Source organism: Cryptotermes secundus, unplaced genomic scaffold, assembly GCF_002891405.2.
Source record: "Cryptotermes secundus unplaced genomic scaffold, Csec_1.0 scaffold39, whole genome shotgun sequence".
Lineage (NCBI taxonomy): Eukaryota > Metazoa > Arthropoda > Insecta > Blattodea > Kalotermitidae > Cryptotermes > Cryptotermes secundus.
In genome coordinates this window covers 727231-744746 of record NW_019723904.1, presented here as the reverse complement: position 1 = coordinate 744746, position 17516 = coordinate 727231, and the positions used below count along the sequence as shown (strand labels likewise).

Here is a 17516-nt window from a genome sequence, read left to right as displayed (position 1 = left end):
AACATTAATGTAGACGTTTTCTTTTTCGGTGCTGCTGTGTGTCAGTACACTGAGAAACAGAAATTGGTTTCTAACATCAGGTCCGTTAATTCCTGTTCCTTGTGTTCTGCGAGATTTCCGCGCTGTTTATTCTGTCTGACTTTTTAAGGCAGCTTTTGCTTCGTAAATAAATATAAAGTTCGGCCCATTGGGAAATCTGTACAAATATTCTACCTCGTACGAGTGTTTCTAAAGGTGTGTTCAGACAAAGCAGTAACTTGCAAACTTGTATATCACGCTACCGAATTGTGGCATGTCAAGTTCTTGTCTTTGCCACTATTCCTATGGCATGCTCTAAATATTTAGGTTAAGGTGGACTGAGACCAAAATAACACTGTGCGATTTGCAGCGTGCTGCTCTGTGTCATGTGTCACATTGTTGCTTTGACCTAAATCCACCTTTATGGTTTACATGATTTACTGTTTTCCATGCAGTTAGCTTGAGATAATACACTTTTGAAGTCGATTCCCATGAAGTAACTTTGTTCTTTTTGGGGAATGAGAAAACCATAAAATAATTACTATGTGCAGCTTGCTTAACTTAAAATTCCCGCTCTCAGGTTGGATATACAGCCTGATGTGTTTCGTCTTATGACGTCAGAAATCCGCTTAAATATCTCATCTATCGTTTCACCTTGCATCTATACACCATGCTCCTCATGTGACCTCATATACAGAGTGATTCAGAAAGATGGACACAATTTCAATTGACTATATTTCCTGAACTGTATGTTGCATTTGAATTCTGTAAAGTACATTTGAAAGAGGATGTTACAAAGTTTCTAGTACTACCGCTAGTGCCCTCCATCACTGCGTCCCGGGCCGATCGCGTGTATCGGAGGAGAACGTGGAGTGCATTCGAGTGAACTTTGAGCGCAGCCCAATGAAGTCAACCCGTAGTGCTAGTAGAGAACTTGGACTATCGCAAACAACTGTGTGGCGTGTACCACCTCTTCCCACAAATTTGAATGACCTAAGAAACTGTATCACAGCTGCGGTGAACTCAGTGACGCAAGATATTTGTCATCGAGTGTAGGATGAATTTAGCTACCGTCTAGATGTTATCCGTGCAGCCTGAGGAGGGGGGGGACATTGAACATCTATAAACTTCCATTTATGTATAATCAAGTGTAATTTACAGAATTCAAATGCAACATATAATTCAGGAAATATAGCCAATTGAAATTGTGTCCATCTTTCTGAATCACTCTGTATATTGATCTAAGGTGCTGAGGTCTGGTGAACGCGGTGGCCAATTCCGAGTATCGCCACAGCCGATGCACATGGGAGGAATGCAGCTAACCAATGTCAGAATTCCAATACCCCTAGCCCCAAAACTGTTGATTAAAGGACCCACATTGATACTGCATTTTAATTCGGGATGACCTCACGAATCGGCTCCTGAAGTTGCGATATAAAATCACGGGACATGTATGTTATTCCGTGCAGTAACTCAAGAGTGAGCAGTTGTGCTGTTTTGACTATACTTTAAGAGTCCTATTTAGTGTCTCTGATTCACGATGTTGCTTCGTTTTGTCATTTCCACGTTTCCTTTGATGCTGGTAAGATGGAATTCTTATATTCTGTTTTGAAGTTTCTCCTAAAATCAGAGGTGACGTAATTTTTGTCATATTTGCATCTTCTCGGCTGTCTGGCGACGAGCTATGTTCGTTTACACGTTTCTCCACTACTGATTACACATTTTTCTCTAATTTTGCAACGCTGTGTTGATCTCGTCTCTCACTGACCACTCCACTCACTTCCACTTCCTCTTCCTCTGTTTGGGAATTTCTTGTCATCATCATCATCACTGGCACGACAGCCCTTTTTGAGCCCTGGCCTTCCTCAGGATTGCTCGCCATTCTTCTCCATTCGATGCTACATTCCTCCAGTTCTTTACACCCAAAATTCTTATGTCCTGCCACACACATTCTTCTCATCTTAATCTTGGTCTTCCCACTCTCCTATTTCCTTCTAGGAATTTCTTGTATTCAGATTTTATAACCGACTTCGACACTGGACAGGTTCAGTCCGCGTTATATCTTCATGAACAAACGTTTTGTTTGTTTGTTTGTTTGTTTGTTTGTTTGTTTGATGTAGTCTGTTCATTGTCCTGTGTTTGTTCTGTGCTTCGACTAATTACTGTTGCAAACTGTATCAAGGGCTAACATGCGTGTGATCTTCTTGCGTTATTGGGACTTCGTTTCTCGGGCACAAATGATGCTACTGGCTGCCCTGGTCCCACTTGCTGCTCCCATTAGCCCAGTGGTTCTCAACCTTTGCGAGACCGCGGCCCGGTAAATTCTGTTTTTTATAAGACGAGGGCCCGGCGGTAGAGAAACACTGCGTTAGACCGCGCGACCACTGCTATCGGCTTTTTTTTAATTGCCCTTAATTAACGCACACACTTCAGGCTGTGAAACCCGGACGAACAGAAACAGCTGAGACGAGATTCTTGATATTGTTGGTAAAGTAAACACTTTTAGTTCGTAGAAGCGATGAAGAAATCAGAGTAAACCTTTTTAAGTGCGTAGCATCTGTGAAAGAGCTGAGCTTCGTAGAATGGACTGGGGGATCACACGTTGAAAATGCCTGCCGCTCAGCTGGAGCTGCCTAGAGATGGTGGGAGCTCGAGGAAGAGATGACTCTATGATAAATATGGAGTCGGAGTGGGTCAAAATTGGATATAGCCCTGGTGGCTGTTGTTGATGATTACAATGTGTTACTATAGGCTCATGCCATGGTATTGTAATATCAGCTGTTAACGTTGTAAGAAACGTATTTTACGCTATACGAATATCATGCTGACATTCAGGGTTATTAAGATGTGTTGTAGCCATTTTTAGCCAAGTTTCCTTATTTTGAGACATTAAAAGTATGCGTTGAGATCACCATGCTGTCTGTGCATGTTTGTGTGTCTGTGAATTCCCCCATCCCCTCCCGATAACTTTTGAATACCCGAACCAATCTTTCTTAAACTTTATACGTACGAGTATATATGGTCCCTGAGCCAATCTACACGGCTAACTTGATAAATCCCTTCCATCAATCTTTGTGCCTGTATGTATATTCCACTTTATTGTTACTAGGCAACGGCTCGGTAAAAACGTTGCCATGGCAACGAATACACAGGTAACAATAGAAGAATTTGAGACGTTTTCTATGCGGTACGTGTCATATCGAAGGAAAATAGGATGTTACTTCTTCTAGAGACCTGTTATCTTTTTTGTAATATTCCTTACTTACTTACAGAGGAAGCGACACTACGCCTGAATAATCTTGTCTTATTTGGAATTTTGGCATGAACCGACCACAGATCCTCTGTGGTATTTAATTAACTCGACACCTTTATTGATCCGTGATGTATCCATTGTACTGTAATTTCACCAATGTCATCCTTTCTCGTTACAACTAATTGTGTTTGTACGGCAACTGATGTTTTCTCTTACTCAACTGATTAACTGCTTAATTGGTTTGAAGCCCGTTCAGCTGCATTAGTAATCCGGGACTGGCAACGTACTGAGCAAGTCAAACACAGACTAAAATTCAGCGTAGCGTAATCTTTGGCTCTTGCCTTTCATCCACAGTATACTCCGATTTAATGTTCACCTGTATTCCAAAGTTTAGGGGTTCGATTCCCGACTTACTACTCGTCACAGGCATACGCTGTATACTAACATTGGCAAGCTCTGATTACTAGGCCTACTGGGAGACCTGTCATGGATAATACGGATCATAACCTGGCCAGACTTCTGTGAGAGAGCGTGTGAATCAAATGTGTGTTTTTTTTTTCCTTGGCACTACAGCCCCAGTGGGCCTAGGTCTATCTCCATGAACTTAACTTCTCCGTTCACTTCGGTTTTTCTAGATCTTACACATTCGGTAGGACTCCTTGGGCGGTTGATCAGCTCGTCGCAAGGCCTCTACCTGTACACAAACACAGAAAAACGCACACACACAAACTAAACATCCATGCCCTGAGTGGGATTCGAACCCACGATCCCGGCTTCCAAGCGAGCGAAGACAGTACATGCCTTAGACCGTTCGGCTACCGTGACCGGCATTAATTATTTTACGTTGCACATTTCGGGCTAACTGGCCATCATCAGGTGTATACACAGTGTGACAATAAAGTTCCCCATCTGACGCTATTACAGTAATACTACTAATGCCATCTATTGAGAACGAAAGAGACTAGTTACAGAAAACGTTTGTTTATATGATGTGCAAGTTTCAACTTGTTTGGTTGACGCATATGAGGTGTACAGTTGTTTTGGTGAAATTAGTTTTTTCGTCGTGTCGAAGGTTTCAAAATGGAGCAAAGAGCAACGATTAGGTTTTGTGTAAAATTAAAGAAAACGGCTACTGAAACGTTCGAAATGTTGAAAAGCGCTTACGTTGTAGAAAGTTTATCGAGAACAAGTGTGTTCGAATGGCATGAAAGTTCCAAGAAGGGGAGAGTCGTTACAAGACGATGAACGGAAAGGACGTTGCTTTTAATGAACACCCATCAATGACTGTGAGGGACATTGCCTCTCTTGTTCGTATGAGAAAATCGAGTGTGTCAAGAATTATTTGTGCATACAAGGATTCCGCATCACTTTCTCCAAACAGAAAAGGAAAATGCGAAAAAAAAAGAAGAACCACTCCTCATACTAATCAGCTTCTATTGAGAAACAGGCGGTTACATCCAACAATGACAAGTAAGGACCTTCGATGAGATTCATTGATGTCAGGGATTGATATTGATGCTTCAACTGTAGGGCGTAGCTTCTTGAAGTTGGGCGGAAATCAAGAAAACCAATCAAAAAGCAATTGTTGACACCTGCTATGAAGCAGAAACGGTTGGCATTGGCAAATAAGTATAGATCGTGGACTGATGACTGGAAGAAGGTGACTTTCAGTGGAGAATCACACTTTTTTTGTTCAGAGTTGCAGAGCTAGTATTGTAAGACGAAACAGTGATGAACCAGTGAGAGCGGAGTATCTTCAGCAGACTGTGAAATACCTTCTAAAAATATTTTGGATTTTTTTTTTCAGTGCAAGTGTCCTGGGAGTCTAGTTCCAGTTGACGGCATGATGGATTCATTAAAGTGCATCAAAATCCTCAAAAGTATAGTTTTACCTTTCCTGCAGACGTTTGCAAATTGTAAAGGGACATTTCAACGCGACTTTGCGCCATGCCACAACTCAAAATCAGTGAAGAAGTTCATTCACGAAAACAAAATCAACATGCTCGACTAGCCTGGTAATTCTCCAGACATGAACCAAATCGAAAATTTGTGGAACGTACTGAACAAACGTCTAGGTAAAATGGACTGTTCAGCTGAACGCGTGGTAGCGAACGTGGTAAGAGTGTGGTTCAACGAAAGTGGAGTGAAAAACATTTGCTCTGAGCTGGTGGAGTCAATGCCAAAACGTGTCCAGGAAGTCATTTTAGCGAAATGGGGACACATTTATTACAAAAATTATGTGAGAGATTTGTTCGTACTTGAAGGCTTAGAATAAACAAATGTCAAAATTTAATATTTTTTTTTCATTTTGTCAAAATTAATTTGAACACTGCTGTAATTAATAGGTTCCAGATTGGATGAATCGATTTACTGCATATTCACAGGCGGAACTACAATTAATTGTAACACAATCTTACTGTAACTATAAGACTCCGTAACTACGAACAATGATAACACCCTAAAGGTTACTGCAACTGCACCACATAAAGTAAAATCTTCACTTCTGACTTCTTCTCCTTCTTACTTCTCTTTGTCTTCCTCCTGTCGATTTCTATGCTCAACTAATCTGTTAAACAGTTCTCTTCCTGCGGTGGGTTATGGTCAAATAGTATGGTGATCAGCTCCTACGACAGTAGAGATATCGCGTTCTACGCTGTTACAAGACCTGTTACAGGGTAGTTTTACCTTTACCACTACACTAAACAACCAGAACAACTACACACAGCACAAAGGAAAGAAACCAAGACTCCAAAAGCATACACCAAACATATGTGCACAACAGAAGTAACCACGGCATGATAATATATCCGTACATAAGCTTATGTTCGCATCAGTGAATTACGAAACTGCTTTCACTGTCACTGTATAGAAGAAACGTAACTACACAGGCCAGTGTGAAGAGACAAACGGGAAGTCTGAGTTTATAGCCATAAGGCTAGGAACACACACAGCGACATCGGTCGTACGACGTCCCTACGGCTCATGTCGCATCAAGTAGTAGAATATAAAGTGTAGTGTTAGCTTTCATACGTGACGACATGCGACATCTACCGTACGGCAGTCGGAGAGCAAAGAAATGTATTTTGTCGCTCTAGTGTGAAAAGGAGGTCGTACGGCAAAAAGATCGTACGACATTTTTCCGTACGACCAATGTCGCTGTGTGTGTTGACGTGTAATGCTTTCTGAACGTGCGATAGGCAATAGTTCCGAAGAAAGTCTCTCGTTAAAACTTTCTGGTTTTAAAATATGGTTTCCGGAACTGGTCCAGTGACGCTTGCTGCAATTATAGTGTCGCGTGTGGTAGTCAGTGATAACGCGTTAGAGCAGCGAGATTTACGAGATGTTCGTTGTCTTCAGGAGAACTGCTCGGACTTCGAGACTCAGGTGTCCACACAGTGCGACGCCCTGATAGAGGCGATCCACAGACGCAAGCAGGAACTGTTGGACTTCATCAGGCAGAACAAGGAGATGAAGCTGAGAACCCTGAAGGACCAGGTGTCCACCTGCACCTGCAAGCTCCAGCACACAACAGGTCTGCTTCAGTTCTGCATAGAGGCACTCAAGGAGACAGATTCCGCTGCTTTCCTGCAGGTAAGTGTCTGCTGTTACACACGATGCACCCTCGCAACCCATCGATATAGCCCGCTTTTCAACTCGATATCTCGTATAGAATCGAATGACTGTGAGTGATGAACTGTAGAGGATACATAAAGAAGTTAGGGCCTCTGTGAGCAGAATTGCTTTAAGATAATGACGGGCCTTGGACGTAGCATAATCTTTGGCCCTCTCTCGTTACTTTTAAGGAAAATACCTTACAGTTTAATACTAGTAAAGGCTAAGACCCTGTGCTTAATTCATTAAGCATCAAGCTATGAAGATGTATGGAAAAGTGGATATATAACTCCACTATTCTTGACCTAGAAATGATTGACCAGCTACACGCTCCGGCCGCTTTGCTTCCCGCCCCAGGTAAGGAGCCCCAGTTACCTATTGGTTGGGCCTCAGATCAGTTCTGGACGCTGTAGAGGAAGAATCTTTTGCCTCTGCCAGCAATCGAATCCCGGCCGTTGCTGTGCCGATTGAGCTATCCCGGCTGTCTCATGTGATACCAATACAAAATTAATTTGTACTAATATAACCGCAAAGAACATGAAGAGTAGAGACGCCTACTCAAATGCTAATAATTCCGTGATTATTGGGAAATTGCTGCGCAAATGCATTCTTAAAATATTTCGAAATTCTCCGGCGAATGTTAAAGACATGGTGGTGGTACTCATGTGGTCGGTGTCCTTAAAATCAGACGGCCCTGGGAAGGTATCAAGTTTGCCCATTGGATAAAATAGCATTGATCGCGAAGCATTATTCTAATATTTTGTAGAGAGACTGAACAAAATCACAAAAATCGTAGGATGGCCCTTCTTTATGAAGGGATTTGAACCCAAGATTCTCACAGTCCAAAACCCAAATATCCCAATCTTAATGTCTACAGCCTAATAATATTTTCGCTTTCCAGCGGGTTTCTTCACTGAATTTATCTATGCGTTTGTAATATCTCCCTCCGAATTACATGTACAGGCTTTCCGGACCATCCGTATTTCCTTATACTAACAGTAACAGTTGACCTGTAGAAATCACCAGTTACTCCAGGGTTGTGCAAATGCTTCGCCCGTCTTAGATCTAGATATTTTCCAATGCACTTTATGTTCACATGCTTGTAAGTTGTATTCTTCCTACAGTATAGGAGACACGTATCACAAATCACTCCAAATATTACACATAATTAAAGTCTCCTAATCACACGCCAAGTCTTCACACGACGAACTTCCCGTGGCTATCTTCCGCCGAGAACTTAAACACTCAAATACTTGAACACTCTGAAATACTCTAAAACACTGCTTTGGTTAAGTCGAAGTCAGATTGTGACTGACGGTCAGTCAGTCAGGAAGTCTTGGTGTCGAGCCCCATTTGGGGCCCATGACCAGATATTTATTACTGTTTGACAGTTACGGTCTTGTTTTCGTGGGGCGCCCTCTCTGATGAGAAGAAAGGTTTGTCTTTTTTCGGCGACCATATTTTACCGTATCAGATTTGAGACTTCCCTTTTCGTCGTTTCCTACGACTCGCAGGGTCACGGTGGATGTATTCGACCCCGCCTCCACACAGGTTATTGCCTTGATTATTCCAGCAATCTCGTTATATAGCCTCCGCACCGACCGCCTACAGAAAACAGCTTATATTATTGAAAAGGAATGTTTACCGCAACGTTGCATAGCAGCCAACTCGGTGCTGCTCGGCACGGCACGGCACGGCACGGCACGGAAACACCGCTTTCCTTACTGTTGCGCAATCACCGCGCCCACACACCTCCGCGGCTCAGCAGCTCTCGCATGGCGTAAATACGCCAGAGTATTTTTGTGTAGCTCTCTATGGTATGTCATTGGCAGGGTCACCTCCTAGGCTTCTGAATTTCTTCATGCACTGTTCGGCAGATTTTCAGCTAATTAAGGTATTCGCCTAAGGCGCCTAATTGAAGCGGCTCCCAAAATGTAGATTAACTAAAATCATGACTTTTGTTCGATTTAACAGTTACATCATTTGCTACTGTCTTACTTTTGGCTCATAAAACATTCTTAATCATTAATTGAAATTTATGAATCCACTATCTTGCACGCGGTAGCGTAGTTGGTTGAGGCACTATGCTACAAGCCGGAAGGTCGCGGGTTCAAGTCACGATGAGGTCATTGGATTTTTTCAACTGACCTAATCCTTCCAGCCGCACTATGGCCCCGGTGTTCACTCAGCCTCTAACAGAAATGAGTACCAGCAATTAATTAAAGAATTTTCCTGGGGAGTAAAGCGCGGCCGGCGCGTAAGGCTGACAACCTTACCGCCATCTTTGAGCCGATTGTCTAGATAATGTGGGCCCCTCAAAGTCTCACAACCCTATGGGCCTTCACGGCCTGGTACAGGGATAGCTTTACTTTACTTACTATCCTATATTTAAAACGAGTATCTATTTACAAATTTTGCCCCAGGGTGCTGAAATCATAGGTATAGGTAGTAGTTATAAAGATGTAGACTAGATTCATCTGGCTCAGGATGAGGCGGTCTCTTGTGAACACGGTAATGAATCCTCGGATTTCATATAGGACTGTATATTTTTTTGTCTAGATGAGCGACTAGTAGTTTCTGTAGGACTGATCCATGGAGTTTACTGGGCACATCGGCTGAAGCAATGCTGGAATCTCGGCCGGAGCACGGGTTATCCTGAGTGTTTTCATGGTTTACCTCAGTATATCCAGGAAGCTTCCGGTATTGTACCTTAAGTTAGAATATGACCACTTCCACATTCATTCCATCGTCCACTCATTTTACGCTTTATGGGTCTCAATTACCGATAGCGTCATTTAACAGTAAAAAATGAAATCCATGGCTTTAGGTAGAGAGTTTCCTCAGGCGCCAGAATATTTCGTTTCATGTCTGCTCAAAATTGTACGATAATTCCATATAATTTTATGTTTAATTTTATGTAATAGCTGAAAAGATATGTAATATGAAATTAGTGGATCTATAACCACAGTAAGAAGACTGTCTTTGTCTTACGTGACTATCAATACAGGCTGAGTCTACATCAACGTTACAATGCGCGATCTGTCGCGTATTTTAATCAACGTTTCTTTTACCGGATTTTTATACAATTTTATATAAGCTGCCTTAAAAATATTTATAGAATATGAATTTGAGGATTATGGGATTATTATTATGTTATATGCCTGATTATTCTGCATGAAACTATGTAGGTCCATGCGTTATTTTTAACGGGAAAGAAGGCTTGTTTATATTAGGGGCTGAATCCCACAAAGGTATGTAACCAGAGGAACAATAAGAGATTGTTTATTTTCAATTACATGCTACGCTTGGTGTCTTGTTCTCTACGTTAGGGATGTTTAGCTATAAACAGTTTGGGGAGACACTGCCAATTGCGATTAACATTGAATACCTACTCTTTTTTTTTTCTGCATGACGTGGTTGAAGCCCCCACCCCTTTGATCATTGAATTAAAAAATGGCATCCCATATCTGTCGGTAATAATTCGTGGTTACAGCTTTGTTTTTCGGATGACCATGGATCAATTCCCAATTAGTAATATTTTTGTTTATACTGAGCCGTGCCTATCATAATTGGGATTAATACAGATGCATTAACTTGGAGCTTTGTCGGGTCCTCGCTCACCTGTCAGTTCGCATTTCATAGAAGTGATGCCATTAGCTTCAGAACAAACGCAGAGAATTTGATAACATTAGACTGGACACTTTGAAATCAAAGCTGGAACCAAATCTGATATAACCTGTATTTTTTGTGTTCCCCAGTGTCCCTGCATTTATTTCTTTAATATATCTCCTCTCCGAATTTATCATTGCATCAAACCCCCGTAATAAGGGCCAAATATTGTGTTGATGGAAAAAAGTAGACGAAAATCAAGGGGTTATCCGCTTTGCATATCTTGAACACGAAAAAGTACTTTGGGAATATATCCATATGTACCCTGTCACATACTAGATTGTTGAATTTGCTACACATTTGCTATTCTTACACAGCTGGTATCCTAAGCTTGTGAGGGCTTCCCATGTTGATTGAATAAAAATAAACAATTTTTATCGGTAAGACCCATTATTATTTCAAATCAAATTATTGAACTAACTCCAAATATTTATGTCAATTGGACAGTCAACACAGCAGAAGAAAGAATATTTTCAAGGCGGAGAGAAAATATATGGTTTGTTGCCTCTTACTCGTTTATTGTAAGTAGGTGTATGCTACATGTTTCGACCTTTACTTAGGTCATCATCAGGCAAATTCCATAAAAAAATCATAAACTAAGTTACTTGAGTTTAGTTGCCCTAATATGGATCCATATTGTACAATGTATTGCAGCTGTGATTTTTAACGAATACATCTAAGTATAGGTCGAAACATGTAGCATACACCTGCTTACAATAAACAAATAAAAGAGACCACAGCATCTGTTTTGTCTTCACATTGAAGTTATCTTTCTTTATGTTGTGCTGACGGTCCAGTCCATGTAACTAGTGAATACACAACAGGATGCAATCCATAAAGTTCTAACTCCAAACAGCCTGAGTTGGTAAGAGGCAGTAGGGGCGGTTTCCTTCATTGGCCAAATAAATTCAGAAGAGCACAGTTTTCTAAGGACCATATTTCGTACATAACATACAAATGGTTATAAGTTATACTAGTTGAGAAGCCAGTTGAAATTCAACGGGGTATAATTTATTTCGTATTGTCATCTTTCATCCCCCCCTCATTTTTTATTTATTTTCCTCAGTGCCTTTCATACCTTTATCTCATTCCCTCCTTTCTCCATTCTAACATTGAATTTAGTTATGTACAGCCATCTTTCATATTACATTTTTTCAAGCATAGAATTGTTATCTATGTCAGTATGTGACAATTTCTACAGAGCGAGAACAACATAACGTACGCCATACTCAAATAACGTACGTACATATTTATAAATCACCTGAGGATCATATAATCGTTTCCATGAGCGAACAGCATTGGCTTACCACACAATCCCTCCTCCTCACTTGGCCTGCTGTAACACAAGTTTCATATCATGTCATGATATAACGTCAAAGCTTGTTAACACTACTAAGGGCAGCGACCTGTAATGCGGGCTGCGCAGTTCGTCCATTGACCTACTGACCCCGTGTTTGAAGATAAAGCCACCTTCGCTGATACTGTGAGGGAACTGACCAGACTGATCATAACTGCGAAATGTAGTCCCAAACAATGCTCCGTTGTTTCCCCTTAGGAGCATAGCTTTGGAGGAATATGAATGCTTACTAAGTGAACACTTTTCCACAGATGAATGTGTCAGGCTCTTTTGGCCCTCAGAATAAAAACGAACTTTTGTATGTGAGGTTTTATGTTCTCGTGGTGATAATGTCAAAATATTGTCGTACAGGACGTGAAGCTTTGTAATCTGGTAGATAGGTACCGACGTTTCGGATGTATCTACTACCTCATCAGGATAGAAGAGTACTCTGAAGATGGAGGCAGCAGGTTATTTTAAACTTGCCATGGGTCTACCTAATTGTAACCACTTCTATAAAATATTGTTTAGACTGGTTTCTTCTGTCAGAGACTTCATTTAAGTCCATGCCTACTGATCTTCTTGAACTTTGACCCATGCACAAAATTAGATGTTAATGAAAACATTTAATCCTTTCTTTCCACAACAACTGGAATTTTAAATACATCTGAGAAATATGAGTATTTAGTCGTGTTCACTGATTCCATTAAGATATATATACAGTTTAATTATTGAAACAGTTGTTAAGTGTGTCCTTTGTCACCGCAGCATGGCGCATCCTCGGATTGCGGAAGAAGGAGACAGATTCCAGTAGCTGCGAGTATATTCAAAATGCAGTCGCTGACAGTCGACGATGCGTGGTCCTCTAGCTTTGGAGTTGGGCGTAGGGCTGACAACTCCTCACTCTAGAAGTAAATTTGTTATGAAATGTTATACAAGGACTCGGACTTGGACAAATTCTTAGGATAGGTGACCTCAGCTAAACATATATACAAAAGTAAATGTGTTCTGATAGTGGAAATAATATCATTGTAATTTCTATTGGCAGGTTGGGTCCATGCTCATAACAAGGGTCGCTAATGTGGACATCACCTGGCACAAAGATGTTGTCACATCACCAAGAATATCACATGAATTTGATCTCACATTGGAGGACAAGTCTGTGTTGAGGGCCATTGAGCAACTTAACTTCATACAGATGAAACGTAAGTGGAATTTTAAGATGCTTTATTATGATGTCTGGTTTGTTTTAATTTGTGATGTTGTACACTAGTTGATTTAATATGAATAGGTTGGTAAAATATAGACTGTGCCCAAAATTGAAGTTTTGTGGTTGCGGCACTGTGTGATCTTTTGGGCAGCTACCAACATTTTGGAAGTACATCCTGCCTCCATCTTCAGGGTTGAATCATATGGTTCTAAATGGGCCACAGTTATGAAGAATTGGGCCAACAGCCTACAGATATGTTCTTATTGGGCGTCTTTCTCATTACCGCACTTCCAACCTGTCTGCAAATTCGGATGCTTCCTAGAGCTTCTCTTCAGTGCTCACTTATGGCCAACAGTGAATGTTAGCAGCACCATCTGTTACCATATTCTGCATTTTTCTCTCATGTACAAGACCAGCGAGTGGTATGCCATGTGCCTATATAGTATCACCAGCAAGCGTCTTCTCACTGTTACATTTCAGTGTTTATGCATTTAGAGAAATAATATCATAAGGCAGACAGAGGCATGGGTGAAGATCGTGGTGAAGTTAGATTTGAGCTCCATAATGATATACATAACAGTAAGTGGTGACATTTGTGCAATCTGTTCATTGCCAGACTGCATCACCAGCAGCGTAGTAGTCGTGATCATAAAAGTAGCACATGACTGAAGAGACTCTGTGTGTGTGGTGGACAAAAATGGTTATCTCTTTTGATTCAACATGACAGGATTCCATCAGATGCATATAATTCTCCAGAGGATGAACCAGTTACATATAAGTGTAGTAGTAAACAGCACTATTGTGATGAAGTGGAGCACAGATTCAACGAAACTGAACAAGGAAAGTTTTTTATATTTACTTGAATGCTTGCACTGCCTTCCATACTGTATGTGGAATTTCTTACCCCTTTCATGCTGAGTATTTTGGGAAATTTTGAATATAGAAATGTTTTAAAGGACATAGGGGGTTCATGTATAGTTGTAACTTAAGGCCCTAACTGACCATATATGTAAGTTAAGAGTTAAGGAGAACACAGTTAATAGTTGGATGATGACAAGGTAGAAGGACACTGTTCTACAAGGATGTAGTGCATCAGAGTGACTGAGAACCTTATGCAAATTTTAGACGTTATATGCTACCACTGCAACTAGTTCCCAGGAATGGTGACTGGTTGATATGTATGAATTTAGGTTTATATGACCAAATAATTAGTTATTAAAGTGGATAACAACTTAACATTCAAGGTATGTACAAATATTTGTAACTCAACGATTCCTGTAATGCATATGGTGACATCTTGAAGATGAGTCTACTTAATCCTGCACAAAATAAACTTCAGATTTATAACTTTTAGCATACACGTACACACATGATGAATTGTTGCTGAATATGTATAAACCATTTGATGTTTTTGCCCTTGGTGTTTACAGTAAGTGTATATACTTGTACTCACTCTAAAGAATCAGTATAGCTCAATCAGTAAAATAATTGGCCACAGGCTGTACAACTGGAATTTTATTCCCAACAAGGAGGGGCATTCCCCTTTTTTCCACAGTGTCTAGACCTGCTGTACTATGTACAACATGAGTTTCGTTCCCAGCAAAGGGTGATGTTCTTTTTACTGCTGTGTCCAGAGCTGCTAATCAGTAACTGGTGGCCCCTGCCTGTGAGGAAAATGGCCAGTGTGCAATCTAACCACTTACATCCATCCAGTACCAAGGTTAAGAATATGTGTATCCTTTCTTTCACTCCCCTAGATGCCTCCATTGTGTGGAGATTGGGCACAGGCTGACTTTTAGCTTCATCTTTGCTTAATAACTAGCTGATTATTAAAGAAATCTCTCGTTTTTATGGAGCCAAAAAGTTCGTTCCATTGTCACATAAGGCTGCCATTGGATTATCTTTAGTGCTAATTCAATTTATTTTACATTATGAGTCTACAAAGTGTTTCCCTTAGGTTACATTTTAATAATATCTTCCAACCTTTCCTGTGGTATCCCAAATGGTTTCATACCACAAGCTTTTCCACTGACATGTTGCAGCAGTTTTTCTTATCCCATCCAAGAAATACATCCTGCTGACTGTGCTACAAGCTGGAAGGTCGCGGGTTTGAGCCCCGATGAGGTGGATTGTATCAATTTACCTAATCCTTCCAGCCGCACTATTGCCCTGGGGTCGACTCAGGCTGTAATAGAAATGAGTGCCAGGAATCTTCCTGGGAGGTAAAGGGCGGCTGGCGCATAAGTCTGATCTTACCGTCATCTGTGAGCCTATTGTCCAAAGAAAATGTGTGAGCCTTCACGTCTCACAACCCTATGGGCCTTCAGGGCCTGTTACAGGGATAGCATTACATTACCCCCCCCCCCTTTTGCCTTATCTTGTCATCATTTTGTTTGTTATTCTTTTAACCTTTGAACAAGATTCGCTCCAGTGCAAAAAATGGATGAGACTGTAATCTCTGATGTTTTGCAGAGAATGTGGTAAGATAAATGTAAATATTGCACAGGAGTTCATGCATTCTGTACATTATTACAGCAATGTATTTTTAATATAATATGTTTGAGAAGAATACCACCCTTGTATTTTTGATGAGCTGGAGAAACTGCATGCATGTTCAGGTGCTTACCTAATACAGTTCAGGTTACTTAATTGTTTCACCTTTTGTATACTTGCAATACTTCTCCCTTTAAAATGATTGAAAACATTTTGTGTAAAATTTCAAATAACTAATAAGAAGGGAAACTTCCATTTAACACATCTTATCTTACATCCTTACACTACATTGTCCCATTTGAGTGGCACATAACCTGTCCTGGTCATTCAGTAGGGAACAGTATCATCAGCCACTGAATACATGCTCCTAGCACGCCTATTGGACGAAATAGAGAGGCAGAGTTCACGAGGATGACATGGTCAACTGTACATACATTCTAATAGGCCTATAGCTCTTACGTGATTGTAGGCTCTCCACTGAATACTGGCTATATTGTACTCATGCATGGATGTATTAAATTACTTGTACTCCAAAGGGGATGAGAATCATCTAGTGGAAAATTATTCCAGTACACCATTTTGTGTCTGGTGAACAGATGAATGTGTTCATTCACTCATTCAGTAATACTTCATCTATATAGATAGCTAACTAAAACAACTATGTGGCATTAGAATCCAAAGCTTAAACACAAGTGAAACAAAATCCTGTCAGTGTACACTGTAGCAACTTTATTGCATCAAGTCCATTTCAATGAGTCTGTATCAGATCTCTCTTAAAATTATCTTCCAGTCTTCATCAGAGTTTTGCAGGTAGGCAGGAAAGCATTGTTTGGAAATCACTTACTCTGTGATATGTTACAAAATATCGGTCTTGTCATTAGTTTCCTTATCTAGACAGCTTGCAATGTGCAAAAAGAATACCCTGTTCAAAATGATAGGACTGTTGGGATCAAAACAAGTCAAAACTCCTGTAGTACACTTCATTTCTTGTAAAGTGAAGCCAACAGTGATACAACTGTCAATATAATAACATTAATTTGTCATCGCAAATGTTCACAGCATTATTCCTGGATTTATTTTCATTACTTCTGCTTCTCCATGGGTTGCGTGAACTTTTCGGTGCATTTAAGTGTTTGAGTGTCTAAATTCCTTTCTTTGTAATTCCATCATCTTCTGTTAGTGACCCAGTGAACCATATTGCACGTCATCTCAAACCTGGGCTGTAAGTGAAACACACATATGGCTCTGCCTTTTAAATAATTTTTGCTGAAAATATATTCAGAGCTGAGGAACACTCTTTGACAATGGACCTTATAGTTGAGTGATTAACACTCCTGCTATTCTTTCAGGAGGTCCCAGGTTCGATTCTTAATCTGAAAGATGACTATCCTAACTGCAGTTTTCCACAGATTTCCAGGCAAACACTGCAGTAAAACGGTTCAACATCCACTCTATCCACAACCAAAAGTTGTATATGTAGTTGCTAACTTCAGTCCACTAGGAAATTGTTATATTTGCCTGGTGCATATATGGATTCTAAAAGAGGCATGTGTAAAGTGAAGTTCTTCAGTTTTCGTTCCTATTAAGAAAATTGGCAGGGTTGTAGTTGTGATATTTGTACAGGGAGTCCCAGGCAAATTGTTAAATATAAATGGGGAGGTGAGGCATGAGAAATGACATCGCCTTACTTCAACCTACAATCTTGATGACCACTATGTCAAGCAAAAATTCCCAATGTGTATAGTCACAAACTAAATCACATGTTCAGACATCCATTGCTGTAACTTTTTGACCTTTTTGAGACTGATGGTCATTCCAAATGGTAACTTTACTTTACTTCAACCTACAATATTGATGACCACTATGTCAAGCAAAAATTCCCATTGTTTATAGTCACAAACTAGGTCACACATTCAGACATCCAT

The 17516-nt window shown here is 40.5% G+C and overlaps 1 protein-coding gene across 3 annotated transcripts in view; it reads left to right on the top strand.

Annotated features, from left to right (window-relative positions):
* Positions 1 to 17516, top strand: part of LOC111861915 (E3 ubiquitin-protein ligase TRIM9) — a 422827-nt gene that overhangs the window by 363084 nt on the left and 42227 nt on the right. For all 3 annotated transcript variants that reach the window (XM_023846878.2, XM_023846877.2, XM_033750502.1), the window contains exons 3-4: positions 6629 to 6862; positions 12937 to 13093. In XM_023846878.2, coding sequence (XP_023702646.1) covers positions 6629 to 6862; positions 12937 to 13093 — 391 coding nt within the window. The remainder of the gene's footprint in view (positions 1 to 6628; positions 6863 to 12936; positions 13094 to 17516) is intronic.